This window comes from Scyliorhinus canicula, unplaced genomic scaffold, assembly GCF_902713615.1.
Source record: "Scyliorhinus canicula unplaced genomic scaffold, sScyCan1.1, whole genome shotgun sequence".
NCBI lineage: Eukaryota > Metazoa > Chordata > Chondrichthyes > Carcharhiniformes > Scyliorhinidae > Scyliorhinus > Scyliorhinus canicula.
The window spans coordinates 3394392-3407698 of NW_024055461.1; the positions used below are offsets into that span (position 1 = coordinate 3394392).

At 48.7% G+C, this 13307-nt stretch overlaps 1 protein-coding gene across 1 annotated transcript in view; it reads left to right on the forward strand.

The window, feature by feature from the left end:
• The first annotated feature begins 1765 nt into the window (after nt 1–1765).
• The window catches only part of LOC119959645 (oocyte zinc finger protein XlCOF6-like), an 84610-nt gene continuing 73068 nt past the window's right edge, over nt 1766–13307 (forward strand). Inside the window, exons 1-2 of the mRNA XM_038787828.1 lie at nt 1766–3543; nt 11396–11398. Of these exons, the coding sequence (XP_038643756.1) occupies nt 2926–3543; nt 11396–11398 (621 nt within the window). The 5' untranslated portion in view covers nt 1766–2925. The remainder of the gene's footprint in view (nt 3544–11395; nt 11399–13307) is intronic.

Sequence of the window (13307 nt, forward strand, 5' to 3'; positions counted from 1 at the left end):
TTTCAGGCTGTGTAACTGGTCAAAGCTCTTTCCACAGTCAGATCACTGTAACACTCTCATTCGGTTGTATGGTGTGTGGGCTTTGGTGCTTTTCCAGTCACATTCACGTTTATAATCTTTGGGAAGCCGACAGAATTTCTCCTTCGCGCCGATGATATTCAGATCAGAAGGAAGCGAGTGAGTTTGTCATATCGAGACTTGATGTTTGAGACTTCTGTCTGTAATTCCTCCTCTTTCAAGATGCTTTAAAAATAATTTACAAAAGTCATCATTGTTGGTATGGGATAGGAATTCAGAGCAGACAATTCTAGTTCTTATGGAACATTATTTCCTCTTTCGTTATTCAAAAGCTGTAAATCTCCATCCCACACACTCTCCCTTCATTCTCACTCTGCTGCATCTAATATTCACCCTCCCAATTCTCCTGAAGGTGCTGATTCATGTTGATTGACAGATCCAAGCTCAGCTCACTGCTTCCTGACCAGGACACAGAGATTAGAATAGGAGCAAGAGTCAGCCATTCGGCCCACCGAGTCTGCTCAACCATTCAATGAGATTCTTGGCTGATCTACCTCAGCACCATTTCCCACACAATCCCCATATCTCTCGATATCTTCAATATCTAGAAACCTATCAATATTTGTCTTGAACATACCTGATGACCGAGGCTGCACATACCTCTGGGGTAGAGAATTCCAAAGCTTCACCACATTCTTGAGTGAAGAGATCCCTCCTCACCTCAGCTTTCACTCTATTTTCCTACCTGTTCCCCACAATCCTTAACTTCATTGTCAATAAAATATCTGTCCAACTTGTGCTTCAATATATTCAATGACCCCCAGATACAACTGGTCCTTGTGGAAGAGAAATCCAAAGACTAACAACCCTCTGAGGGAACAGATGACTGGAAATCTATAACGTAGCTGCAGTCTTATAAGACGAGAAATAATAATATATTTACTTTATTACAGAACCATGAATAACATATCTAATCTGTACCATATAAGAACATGAGACGTATCTCTGCCCATTACTAATTTAATGTCCCCTGAAATGTCAGCCTTCTCCTGGGAAACCCACCCCTTTAATTGTGAACATTAGGAAAGAGACAAGCCTTTTTAAAATAAATTTAGAATAACCACTTATTTTTTTCCAATAAAGGTGCAATTTAGCATGGCCAACCCAGCTACCCTGCACATCTTAGGGTTGTGGGGGTGAGACACACGCAGACACGGGGACAATGTGCAAACTCCACACTGATAGTGACCCGGGGCTGGGATCAAACCCAAGTCCTCAATGCCATAGGCAAAAGTGCTAACCACTGATCCACTGTGCCACTGCTCGGGTTGTGACTTTCCGACATGGATCTTTGAGTAACTGAACAGAGCCGCACATGGGGTCAGACATCCGTTGAGTTAGTGGGACCCAGGGAGCAGAATTTGCTTCTGTTTCGTTACTCCTCTGATCATAGATATATGGGTCTGTGCAAACCGGGGTAATGGGAGGTCAAGTACCCAGAACAAAGGGTAATGCAGTTTGCTGGCCAGGTTGTTTCCATTCTGAGAAATGTGGAATAAGCTTCTCCCAATCATTGAAAATGTTGCCCCCAACAAACATGGCGGCCGCACATGCGCTCTGCTGTTCATTGTCCCGAGTAAAGATGGCGGTCGTTATCCCGAACCGATCACCGGACCCTCGAGGCCCCGCTCCGTGAAATGGGGGGACCAGGAAGTGGTTTTTCGGAGTGTGGACTTGCACAACATGTTTAGAAAACTTATCCACCCACCAGCCAGATCCATCGCTCCCGCGTTCCACAATATTCCTCTTACCTTTTGTGGATCCGAGATAAAACCTTCTCTCCATCGCCATTACCCGCACTGCGCATGTTTCAGTCGAAGTCCCACCCACCCTCATTCACTCCGATTGGTTGGAGGACCAGGTGCTCCCGCTCGGTCCTCTAGCCCCACCCCCTCTTCCTATTGGTCCGAAGCTGCCGTCAATCACTGCCTGGACATTGTGATGTGGGGCATGCGCAGTGCGGCTCATGTCCAGGGACAGACGCTTGTTTGTCTCATCTTCAGGCGGGAAGGAGGCGGATAAGCGGAGGCACCGTTAGGGGCAGTGGGTGGGAGGGGAGGCTTCACACACACCCAGTGGGGGCCTCAACACCCCCAATAACAAACTAGCCGCACCGCCTCAACACCCAACACAACGGCAGCTGCCGCTTTCTCCCGGTGCCGGGCCCCAGTGGACAAATGTGGCTTCAGGAAGGAAATGCAGCAATGGATTTGTTCAGGAGAAATTATCTTTAACTCAGTTTACTGATCCTGGAGCCGGAGGAGAGAATGGGGAGGATTTCTATCCTGCACTCACACAGATGGATTTGTTAATGCAGGTGGTAGAATTTAAATTCGAGGGAGAATCTGGAATTCAAAGCTGCACTCAGTATTAATGACCTTGAAACCATTGTGGTGAGTGTGTGGGAAGGGAAAGTGTGGGACTGGGATTGGCAGCTTTAGGAAACGAGAGAAACAATCATTCCCCAGAAACTTGAATTACCTGTTCTGAATTTCTGACCTGTGTAAACTGATTTTACAGGGTTACAAGGAATGGATTGAAAGACTGGGAACTCAAATCAACCATCACATCAAGATCTGACAGTCACTCTGATCAGGATCTGAATGTCATCAACTTTTGAACGTGGAAGGAGAAATGTTTGTTCTGTCTGTGGGAAAAGATTTCAAACATAAGTGTGATTGGAAAAGCACAAAGACACACACACACCCGAGTGAGAGTGTTCCAGTCAACTGACTGTGGAAAGAGCTTCAACCAGTTACACAGCCTGAAAAACACCAAAACATTCACAGCGAGGAGAAACTGTACACATGTTCTGTGTGTGGAAGAAGCTTCAACTGATCGTCCAAAATGGAGAGACACAAGGATGCCGGCACCATTGAGAAACCATGGAAATGTGGGGAATGTGGGAAGGGATTCAGTTACCCTTCTGAGCTGGAAACTCATCACTGTAGTCACACCGGGGAGAGACCATTCACCTGCTCTCAGTGTGGGAAGGGATTCACTCGACTAACACATCTGACTGCACACCAACTTGTTCACTCTGACATGAGACCTTTCAAATGTTCCGATTGTGAGAAGAGCTTTAAAAACGAATTTAATCTTCTGACACACCAGCATGTTCACACTGGGGAGAGGCCGTTCACTTGCTCCGAGTGTGGGAAGAAATTCACTCAATTATCCAGCCTTTTGACACACCAGCGAATGCACAGCGGGGAGAAACCATTCAGGTGCACGGAGTGTGGGAAGGGATTCGCTCAGTTATCCAACCTTCTGACACACCAGCGAGTTCACACTGGAGAGAAACCATTCATCTGTCCTGAGTGTGGGGTGACGTTCGCTCAGTTATGCAAACTTCTGGATCATCAGCGGGTTCACACTGGGGAGAGACCATTCACCTGCTGTGTGTGTGGGAAGGGATTCGCTCAGTCATCCACCCTGCTGAGACACCAGCGCATTCACACTGGGGTGAGACAGTTCATCTGCTCTAAATGTGGGAAGGGATTCACTCAGTCTGCCCAACTCGCCTCACACCAACGTGTTCATTCTGATACGAGACCTTTTAAATGTTCCGCCTGTGAGAAGAGCTTCAAAGGCAAAATGGATCTGCTGATTCACCAGCACAGTCACACTGGAGAGAGGCCATTCACCTGCTCAGTGTGTGGGAAAGGATTCACTCGTTCATTCACCCTGCAGAAACACCAGCGAGTTCACAAGAGGTTGGATTCTGTTATTGCTGCTGTTAATCACATCCGGGACTGAACCATGTTCATTCTGACAGTTGGAGTTTGTTTCAGTTGATGTTAATCATTCCTGTGACTCGGCCGGAGTTTAATATTCTGGATATAGATTAATAAAAGTAGCTTTGTGTTAATGACAGTGTTCCAGTCCTTGATTTCTCTAAGATCGGGGCTGGTTTAGCACAGGGCTACATCGCTGGCTTTGAAGGCAGGCCAGCAGCATGGTTCAATTCCCGTACCAGCCTCCCCGAACAGGTGCCAGAATGTGGTGACTAGGGGCTTTTCACAGTAACTTCATTTGAAGCCTACTTGTGACAATAAGCAATTTTCAGAGAGGAGGAGACTGATTGATGTCCTGTTACCGACTGTTCCATTGTTGGATCTTTTCTGATTTGTTTTGTATGATGTGGTAAAGAGTAAGACCAGAGAGAAAGGTAAGACTATGGGAAATGATAAACAGACTGTGGCAGGAAGAGACGGAGAGAACACAATTAAAATTACATCAGGTAAACACTACAAAAATAATAAAAGAACAAAACCAAAGGCTCTGCAGCAAAACACAAGTAGCATTTGAAACAAAACTGATGAATTGGCTGCACCTAGAAATAAGTAAGTACGATCTGATGGCCATTCAGAGACATAGATTGGGACCTGAATTGTTTTATATTCATTCGTGGTATGTGGGTGTCGCTGGCCAGTCCCAACATTTATTGCCCATCATCCATTTCCCTTCAAAAGGTGGTGGTGAGCTGAATATTGTAGTGTATGTAAAATTTAGGAAGGACAGAAATCTCGGAAAAGGTGGAAGAGCAGCTCTGTTAATTATTGATGCTGTTGGCACATTAGACAGGGATGACCTAAGCTCAGGAAACCAGGATGTAGGAGTGGTTTGGTTTGAGATGAAAAATGGTTAAGGCAAGAATTTACTTCTGGGTGTGGTGTGCAGACCTCCTAATTGTAACGACACAGTAGGACAGAGTGTTAAGGAAGAGATAATGGGAGTTTGACAGAAAAGGTACAGTGATAATCAAGGGGGATTTTAGTACACTTATAAACTGGAAAAATCAGATTGTCGAAGGTAGCATAGATGAGGAGTTCACTATGTTCTTGCAATAGTTTCTACAATCAGCACATTTTGGAGCCAACCAGAGGTCAGGTAACACCAGACTGGGTATTGTGCAACAAGGATTAATTGATAACCTCATGGTGAAGGCATCCCCAGGTAACAGCGATCATAATATGATTGAATTTGACATGCAGTTTGAGGGGAAGAAGATTGAGTCCAAGACGAGTAAGTTTAGCTTCAATAAGAGCAATTATGAGGGTATCAAAGCAGAGCTAGCTTAAATTAACTTTCAAATGAGCTTGTGTGTCAGGTCAATAGAGATTCAGTAGCAGACATTGAAAGAGATATTTCAGTATAAACAGAATAGATACATTCTCGTGAGAATGGAAAATTCCAAGGGGAGGGCCCAGCATCTGTCTTTAACTAAAAAAGTTAAAGACATATCAATGTTTTTTACAAAGCATGTAACAGTGCAAAGGCGGATTTCGGGTCAGAACATTGGGCAGAATATAAAGCATAGAATATAAACACAAAAATATTAATAAGGAGGGAATAATTGGGCTGAACAGCTGGCTTATAAAGCAGAAAAAGCCAGCAGTGGGGGAGCAATTCCCGTACCGGCCTCCCAGAACAGGCGCCAGAATGTGGCGACTAGGGGCTTTTCAAAGTAACTTCATTGAAGCCTACTCGTGACAATAAGCAATTATTATTATTAGAGTACCAGAGAAAGCTGGCTAGAAATATAAAGACAGAGTTTCTATAGACATTTGTGTAAGTAAATAATTCAAGTGAGTGTTGATTCTCCACAAAGCTCATCTGGGAAATGAACAATGAAAAGTAAGGTTTTGGCAAATGAATTGATCAGGTATGGAGGAATCAAATGACATCCCAGAAATATCCGTAAATCAGGAAGGAATGGAAAGAAAATTGCAACCACCACGGAAGTGGTAATGAGCAATGTTTTGAGTCTGCAGGCTGACAAAATTCCGGGTTCGGACGGACTTCACCATAAGGTCTTGAAAAAAGCAGCTAATGAGGGAGTTGATGCACTTGTTTCATTGTCTAAAATTCACTAGATACAAGGAAGATTCCATTAAATTGGAAAATAATGTAACTCCTTTATTCACAAAGGGAGGGGGACAGATGGCTGGACAGGCCAGTTATCCTGACATCAGTCATAGGAAACATGTTAGAAGCTATTATTAAAGATGTTATGTCAGATCTCTCAGAAAAATTCAAGGCAATCAGGCAGTGTCAACATGGTTTTGTGAAAGGAAAATCACGTTTAACCAATTTATCAGAGTTACACAATGGAGTCACATGACTGTGGATAAAGGGGAACGGGTGACTGTATTGTCCTTAGATTTCCAGAAAGCATTTGATAAGTTGTCATATCAAAGGTTATTTTAGAAAATAAAAACTCAGGATATAAGGGGTAACACTGGCATGGACTGAAGATTGGCTAACCAACAGGAAACAGAATAGACATAAATGGGTATTTTTCTGATTGGTGGGATGTGATGAGTGGTGTCTCACAGGGATCAGTACGGGAGACTCAACTTATTACCATTTATATAAATGACTTGGATGAAGATACTGAAGGTTCTGTTGCTAAATTTGCAGATAACACAAAGAAAGGTGGGACACTGAATTGTGAGGAATGCAAGACAGCCACATAGGGACATAGATAAGTTAAGTGAGTGGGCAAAGGCCTGGCAAATGAAGTATAATGTGGGAAAATGTGAATAGATAAGTTAAGTGAGTGGGCAAAGGCCTGGCAAATGAAGTATAATGTGGGAAAATGTGAAAATGCCCATTTTGTGAGGAAGAATAAAATAGGCATATTGTCCAAATGATGAGTGACTTTCAGAGCTCTGAGACACAGAGGGACCTAGGTGTTATTGTACATTAATCACAAAAGGCTAGCATGCAGGTACAGCAAGTAGTTAGGAAAGCTAATAGACTGTTATTGTGAGGGGAATTGAATACAAACTGGGGAGGTTATGCTTCAGTTATACAGGGCATTGGTGAGACTGCATGTGGAGCACAGGGTACAGTATTGGTCTTACTTTTTAAACAAATCCAATTGAGGGGCAATTTAGCATGGCCAATCCACATGCCCTTCACATCTTTGGGTTGCGGGGGCGACACCCATGCAGACACGGGGTTTCCCAAGATGGCTCCGGAGTATGGCGACTCTCTGTGAGCTCCTTCCCTCTGTCCCTTTCTTTTATCTCCTATCAGCGTTCTGACCTATTAAAACTATTTTCCTCTTATATAATTCCGCACCGTAACCAATCACTGTTCTGTCGATGTACCATTTGTCATTGTTCCTGTTGATTATTCTTGTGTCTACTATGTACGTACTGTGTACGTTCCTCGGCCGCAGAAAAATACTTTTCACTGTACTTCAGTACAAGTGACAATAAATCACAACAAATCAAAATCAAATCAAAATCATATATATATATATATATATATATATGATGGAAATTTCAGGAGGATCAATAATAAGGAATATTTATTCCAGCCATGAAATTTTTTCCCCCACTGTCCAGTGTAACCATTTGGATGCGGATGGAAAACAGTTACATAGATGTTTGTCAGCACAAATTGTAAATGGATAAAGTCTATATCCGGACCAGTTGTGCAAAAGTCTGCACTGTACAAGATCAGTCTTATGCTGCCTTGTATTAGTATGAAATTCAAACATTTGATTAAGTTGTCAACATAACTGCTACTTTGTGACTTCCGGTTGCGGCTATGACTAGCTAAGCCGCACATTTGGAAGCTCCTGCAACAAAGGTGTTTTTGGGCCAATTGGAGGGCCCCAACGGCGCTGAAAAAACGAATCCCGGTGGGGGAAGGTCCCCTGAAGAGAACTAGACCGATTTTATGGTCGGTACCCGGAGTGGAGCGGCAAGAAAAACGGCAGCAGCTCCCCAAAAAAAGCGGGGGAAGAAAATCAAAATGGCGGCCGGCGGTGCATCGGAGGAGTGGAAGAAATGGGCGGAGGAGCAGCAGGCCGCTCTCCTCCGTTTTTTCACGGAGATGAAAGTGGAGCTCTTAGAGTCCATGAACGCGACAGCCACCAGGTTGGTGGGAGCCCAGGCGATCCAAGAGGCGTCGATTAAAGATCTGCAGCAGGAGATGACCGCGAGGGAGGAGGAGGCCACAGTCATCGGGGCAAAGGTGGAGGTGCACGAGGCACTCCACATGAAGTGGCAGAGCCGCTTCGAGGAGCTGGACACTCGGATGAGGAGGAAAAATTTGAGGATCCTGGGCCTGGAAGAAGGCCTGGAGGGGTCGGATCTCCCGGGATATGTGGCGGAGATGTTGAGCTCCCTGATGGGGGAAGGGGCCGGTCCGGCGCCCCTGGAATTGGAAGAGGCATACCGGGTCATGGCCAGGAGGCCTAGGGCAAACGAGCCCCCGAGGGCGGTGCTGGTGCGGTTCCAGCGGCTAAGTGATCGAGAGAAAGTCCTGAGGTGGGCAAAAAGGGAGAAAAGCAGCAAGTGGCAGAACTCGACGGTAAGGGTGTACCAGGACTGGAGTGCGGAGGTGGCAAAGCGGCGGGCCCGGTACAACCGGACAAAGGCGGTGCTACACGCGAAAAAGATCAAATTTGGAATGCTGCAACCGGCGCGCTTGTGGGTCACCTACAAGGACCAACATCATTATTTCGAGTCCCCAGAGGAGGCCTGGACCTTTGTACAAGAGGAAAAGTTGGACACGAACTAAAACCTGGGAGCACCGGCGGTCGTAGCCGCCGGGGGACTCTTGATTGAGCAAGTGGCCCTTTTCTTTTTCAGGCCAGGTCGGAACTGGGTAACAGTTTTGTGGATTGTTTGGGGTGTTTTTTCTCGAACGGTTGACTTTTCTGAATATTTTGAAGGTTTCGAGTTGTTGGGTGTTTCTGTATATTTGTACTGTTGAAATCTCTATTGTGGGTCGTTGGCTTCTTATGGGGTGTTTTTTCCCGTTTCCAATTTCCCTTAGTTATTTACCCCTCTTACCCTTTTTCTTTGGGTGCTTGGGGGGGTTTTTTGTTCTTTTTTTTCTTTTCGGGTTATGGTTATCTGCGGTTATTTATACTGTTTGATGGAGGGTGATGGTTGGGCACACTGTTAGTTGATAGTTAGTTAATTATTTTGTTATTTAAGTATGTAGTTAAGTATTTATGTATTTAGTTGCCATTGGGTATTTATATCGTTAAGTTGGGGAGACGGGACGGGGGGGAGCGGGTTGATTATGCGGGTCTTTCTCGGGGGGTTTTAAGGGGATCTTTCACGGGCGCAGATGGGGTGAACCGGGAGGAGTCGGAATGTGGCAGAAGCAGCCGGGTCAGCGGAGACCAGCTGACTCTCGGGAGTACGATGTGGGGTACATCGCGGCTAGGAGGGGTCCTAGCCGGGGGGGGGGGGGACACCGGGTTGCTGCTGGAAAGACCAGGGACGAGAAGGGGAGAGCCGGGGGGGTGGGGGGGGGGGCCATCGCTATGGGAAGCGGGTCAGAAAAGAAGGGATGACCCGGGGCGAGCAAGGGACAAGACATGGCTAATCGACAGGGAGTAGGGACGGGTCGCTCTGCGACCCGATTGATCACGTGGAACGTAAGGGGGCTGAATGGGCCGGTCAAAAGATCAAGGGTCTTCTCACACCTGAAGGGACTGAAGGCTGATGTAGCAATGCTGCAGGAGACTCATTTGAGGGTAGCAGATCAGGTCCGCCTGAGAAGGGGGTGGGTGGGACAGGTGTTCCACTCAGGCTTGGATATCAAGAACCGGGGGGGTGGCGATTTTGGTGGGAAAGAGGGTGTCGTTTGTGGCGGCAGAGGTGGTGGCAGACAAGGAGGGCAGGTACGTGATGGTGAGGGGTAGGCTGCAGGGAGAGAATGTGGTACTGGTAAATGTGTATGCCCCGAACTGGGACGACGCGGGTTTTATGAGGCGCCTGCTGCGCCTCATCCCGGGACTGGAGGCAGGGGGCCTGATCATGGGAGGGGACTTTAATACGGTGTTAGACCCTGGGCTGGATAGATCGAGTTCCAGGACGAATAGGAGGCCGGCAGCGGCAGAGGTGTTAAGGGGGTTCATGGAGCAGATGGGAGGGGTAGACCCATGGAGATTTGGTAGGCCTAGGGCGAGGGAGTATTCTTTTTTCTCCCACGTCCACAGAGTGTACTCTAGGATCGATTTTTTCGTATTGAACAGGGGGCTGATACCGAGAGTGCAGGACACGGAGTACTCGGCCATTGCGATATCGGACCATGCACCACATTGGGTGGACGTGGACATGGGGGAGGCGCGGGACCAACGCCCGTTGTGGCGCCTGGATGTAGGGCTGTTGGCGGACGAAGAGGTGTGCAGAAGGGTGAGAACGGGCATTGAGAACTATCTGGGTACGAATGACACAGGTGAGGTGCAGGTGGGGACGGTCTGGGAGGCCTTGAAAGCAGTGATCAGAGGAGAGCTGATCTCCATAAGGGCACACAGAGAGAGGAAGGAGAGGCAGGAAAGGGAGAGGCTGGTGGGGGAGCTCCTAGAAGTAGATAGGAAATATGCGGCGGCACCAGGGGAGGGGCTATTAAGGGAGCGGCGTAGCTTGCAGGCCAGGTTCGACCTACTGACCACTAGGAAGGCGGAAATGCAGTGGAGAAGGGCGCAGGGTGCGGCGTATGAGTACGGGGAAAAGGCGAGCAGGATGCTGGCACACCAGCTTCATAAGCGAGATGCAGCCAGAGAGATTGGGGGAGTGAGAGAGAGGGGTGGGGATGTAGTGCAGAAGGGGCAAGAGGTGAATAGGGTCTTTAGGGACTTCTATAGGGAATTGTATAGGTCTGAACCGCCGAAGAGGAGAGGGGGAATGAAGAACTTTCTCGACAAATTGGGGTTCCCAAAGGTACAGGAGGAGCTGGTGGAAGGGTTGGGGGCGCCGATAGAGCTGCAGGAGCTAATTAAAGGGATAGGCCAGATGCAGGCGGGGAAGGCGCCGGGGCCGGATGGGTTCCCGGTGGAGTTTTACAGGAAATTTGTGGACTTGGTGGGTCCAGTGCTGGTGCGAGCCTTTAATGAGGCGCGCGAGGGGGGGGTTCTGCCCCCAACAATGTCGCAGGCCCTGATCTCCTTGATTTTGAAGCGGGACAAGGACCCGGTCCAGTGCGGGTCCTACAGGCCCATCTCCCTCCTGAATGTTGACGCCAAGCTGTTAGCAAAGGTCCTGGCAACCAGGATAGAGGACTGTGTGCCAGGGGTAGTCCATGAAGACCAGACGGGGTTCGTGAAGGGACGCCAACTTAACACAAATGTCCGGAGATTGTTAAATGTGATTATGATGCCAGCAGTGGAAGGGGAGGCGGAGATAGTGGTAGCGCTGGACGCGGAGAAGGCATTTGACAGGGTGGAGTGGGAATACTTGTGGGAGACGTTGGAAAGGTTTGGGTTTGGGGAGGGATTTATCAAGTGGGTAAAACTGCTCTATTCAGCTCCGATGGCAAGTGTGGTAACAAACGGGAGGAGGTCAGAATATTTTGGGCTCCATCGAGGTACTAGGCAGGGATGTCCCCTATCTCCCTTACTCTTTGCATTAGCGATTGAGCCGTTGGCGATGGCACTGAGGGTTTCAGGGGGGTGGAGAGGACTGACAAGGGGAGGGGAGGAACATCGGGTCTCGCTCTATGCGGATGATTTGTTGTTGTATGTGGCAGACCCGGAGGGGGGAATGCCGGAGGTAATGGGGATACTAGCGGAGTTCGGGGACTTTTCGGGATATAAATTAAATCTGGGGAAAAGTGAGGTCTTTGTAATACACCCGGGAGACCAAGGGGAGGGAATTGGGAGGCTCCCCTTCAAAAGAGCAGTTAAAAGTTTTAGGTATTTGGGGGTGCAGGTGGCAAAGAACTGGGGGACCCTCCACAAGTTGAACTTTTCCAGACTGGTGGAACAGATGGAGGAGGAGTTTAAGAGGTGGGACATGGTGCCGCTGTCGCTGGCAGGGAGGGTGCAGTCAGTTAAAATGACGGTCCTCCCGAGGTTCTTGTTTTTGTTCCAGTGTCTGCCCATCTTCCTCCCCAGGGCCTTTTTCAAGAAGGTAACGAGTAGTATCATGGGGTATGTGTGGGCACATGGCACCCCGAGAGTTAGAAGGGTCTTTTTGGAGCGGAGTAGGGATAGTGGAGGGCTGGCGTTACCCAACCTTTCAGGATATTACTGGGCGGCAAATACATCGATGGTACGAAAGTGGATGATGGAAGGGGAGGGGGCAGCCTGGAAGCGCATGGAGAGGGCGTCCTGCGGCAACATAAGCTTAGGGGCACTGGTAACGGCACCATGGCCGCTCCCTCCCACGAGGTATACCACGAGCCCGGTGGTGGCGGCCACCCTCAAGATCTGGGGGCAGTGGAGGCGACACAGGGGGGAAGTGGGAGGTCTGATAGGGGCACCACTAAGAGGGAACCACAGATTTGCGCCGGGAAACACAGGAGGGGGATTCCAGAGCTGGCAGAGGGCGGGTATTAGACAACTGAGGGACTTGTTTATAGAGGGGAGGTTTGCGAGCCTGGGAGAGCTGGAGGAGAAATTTGGGCTCCCCCCCGGGGAACACGTTCAGGTACCTCCAAGTGAAGGCATTTGCCAGACGACAGGTAGCGGGGTTCCCCGCGCTCCCCGACAGGGGGGTGAGTGATAGGGTGCTATCAGGGGTCTGGGTCGGGGAGGGGAAGATCTCGGACATCTATAAGATTATGCAGGAGGTGGAGGAGGTACCAGTAGAGGAGCTGAAAGATAAGTGGGAGTTAGAGCTGGGGGAACAGATAGAGGACGGGACATGGGCAGACGCCCTGGAGAGGGTCAACTCGTCGTCGTCATGTGCGAGACTAAGTCTCATTCAATTTAAGGTACTGCATAGAGCCCACATGACGGGGACAAGGATGAGTCGGTTTTTCGGGGGTGAAGACAGGTGTATTAGATGTTCGGGAAGCCCTGCGAATCATGCACATATGTTTTGGGCATGTCCGGCACTGGAGGAGTTCTGGAAGGGGGTGGCAGGGACGGTGTCGAGAGTGGTGGGGTCCAGGGTCAAGCCAGGATGGGGACTTGCGATCTTCGGGGTTGGGGTGGAACCGGGGGTACAGGAGGCGAGGGAGGCTGGAATATTAGCCTTTGCGTCCTTGGTGGCTCGGAGGAGGATCCTGATTCAGTGGAGGGACGAAAGGCCTCCGAGTGTTAACACCTGGTTAAACGACATGGCAAACTTCATCCAATTGGAAAGGATCAAATTCGCCCTGAGAGGGTCGGTGCAGGGGTTTTTCAGGCGATGGCAACCCTTCCTAGACCTCTTGGATCAGAGATAGAAACTGAGGCCGTGACAGCAGCAACCCGGGAGGGGAGAGGAGGGCGGGAGGGAGGGGGGAGGAGGGAGGGGGGACAA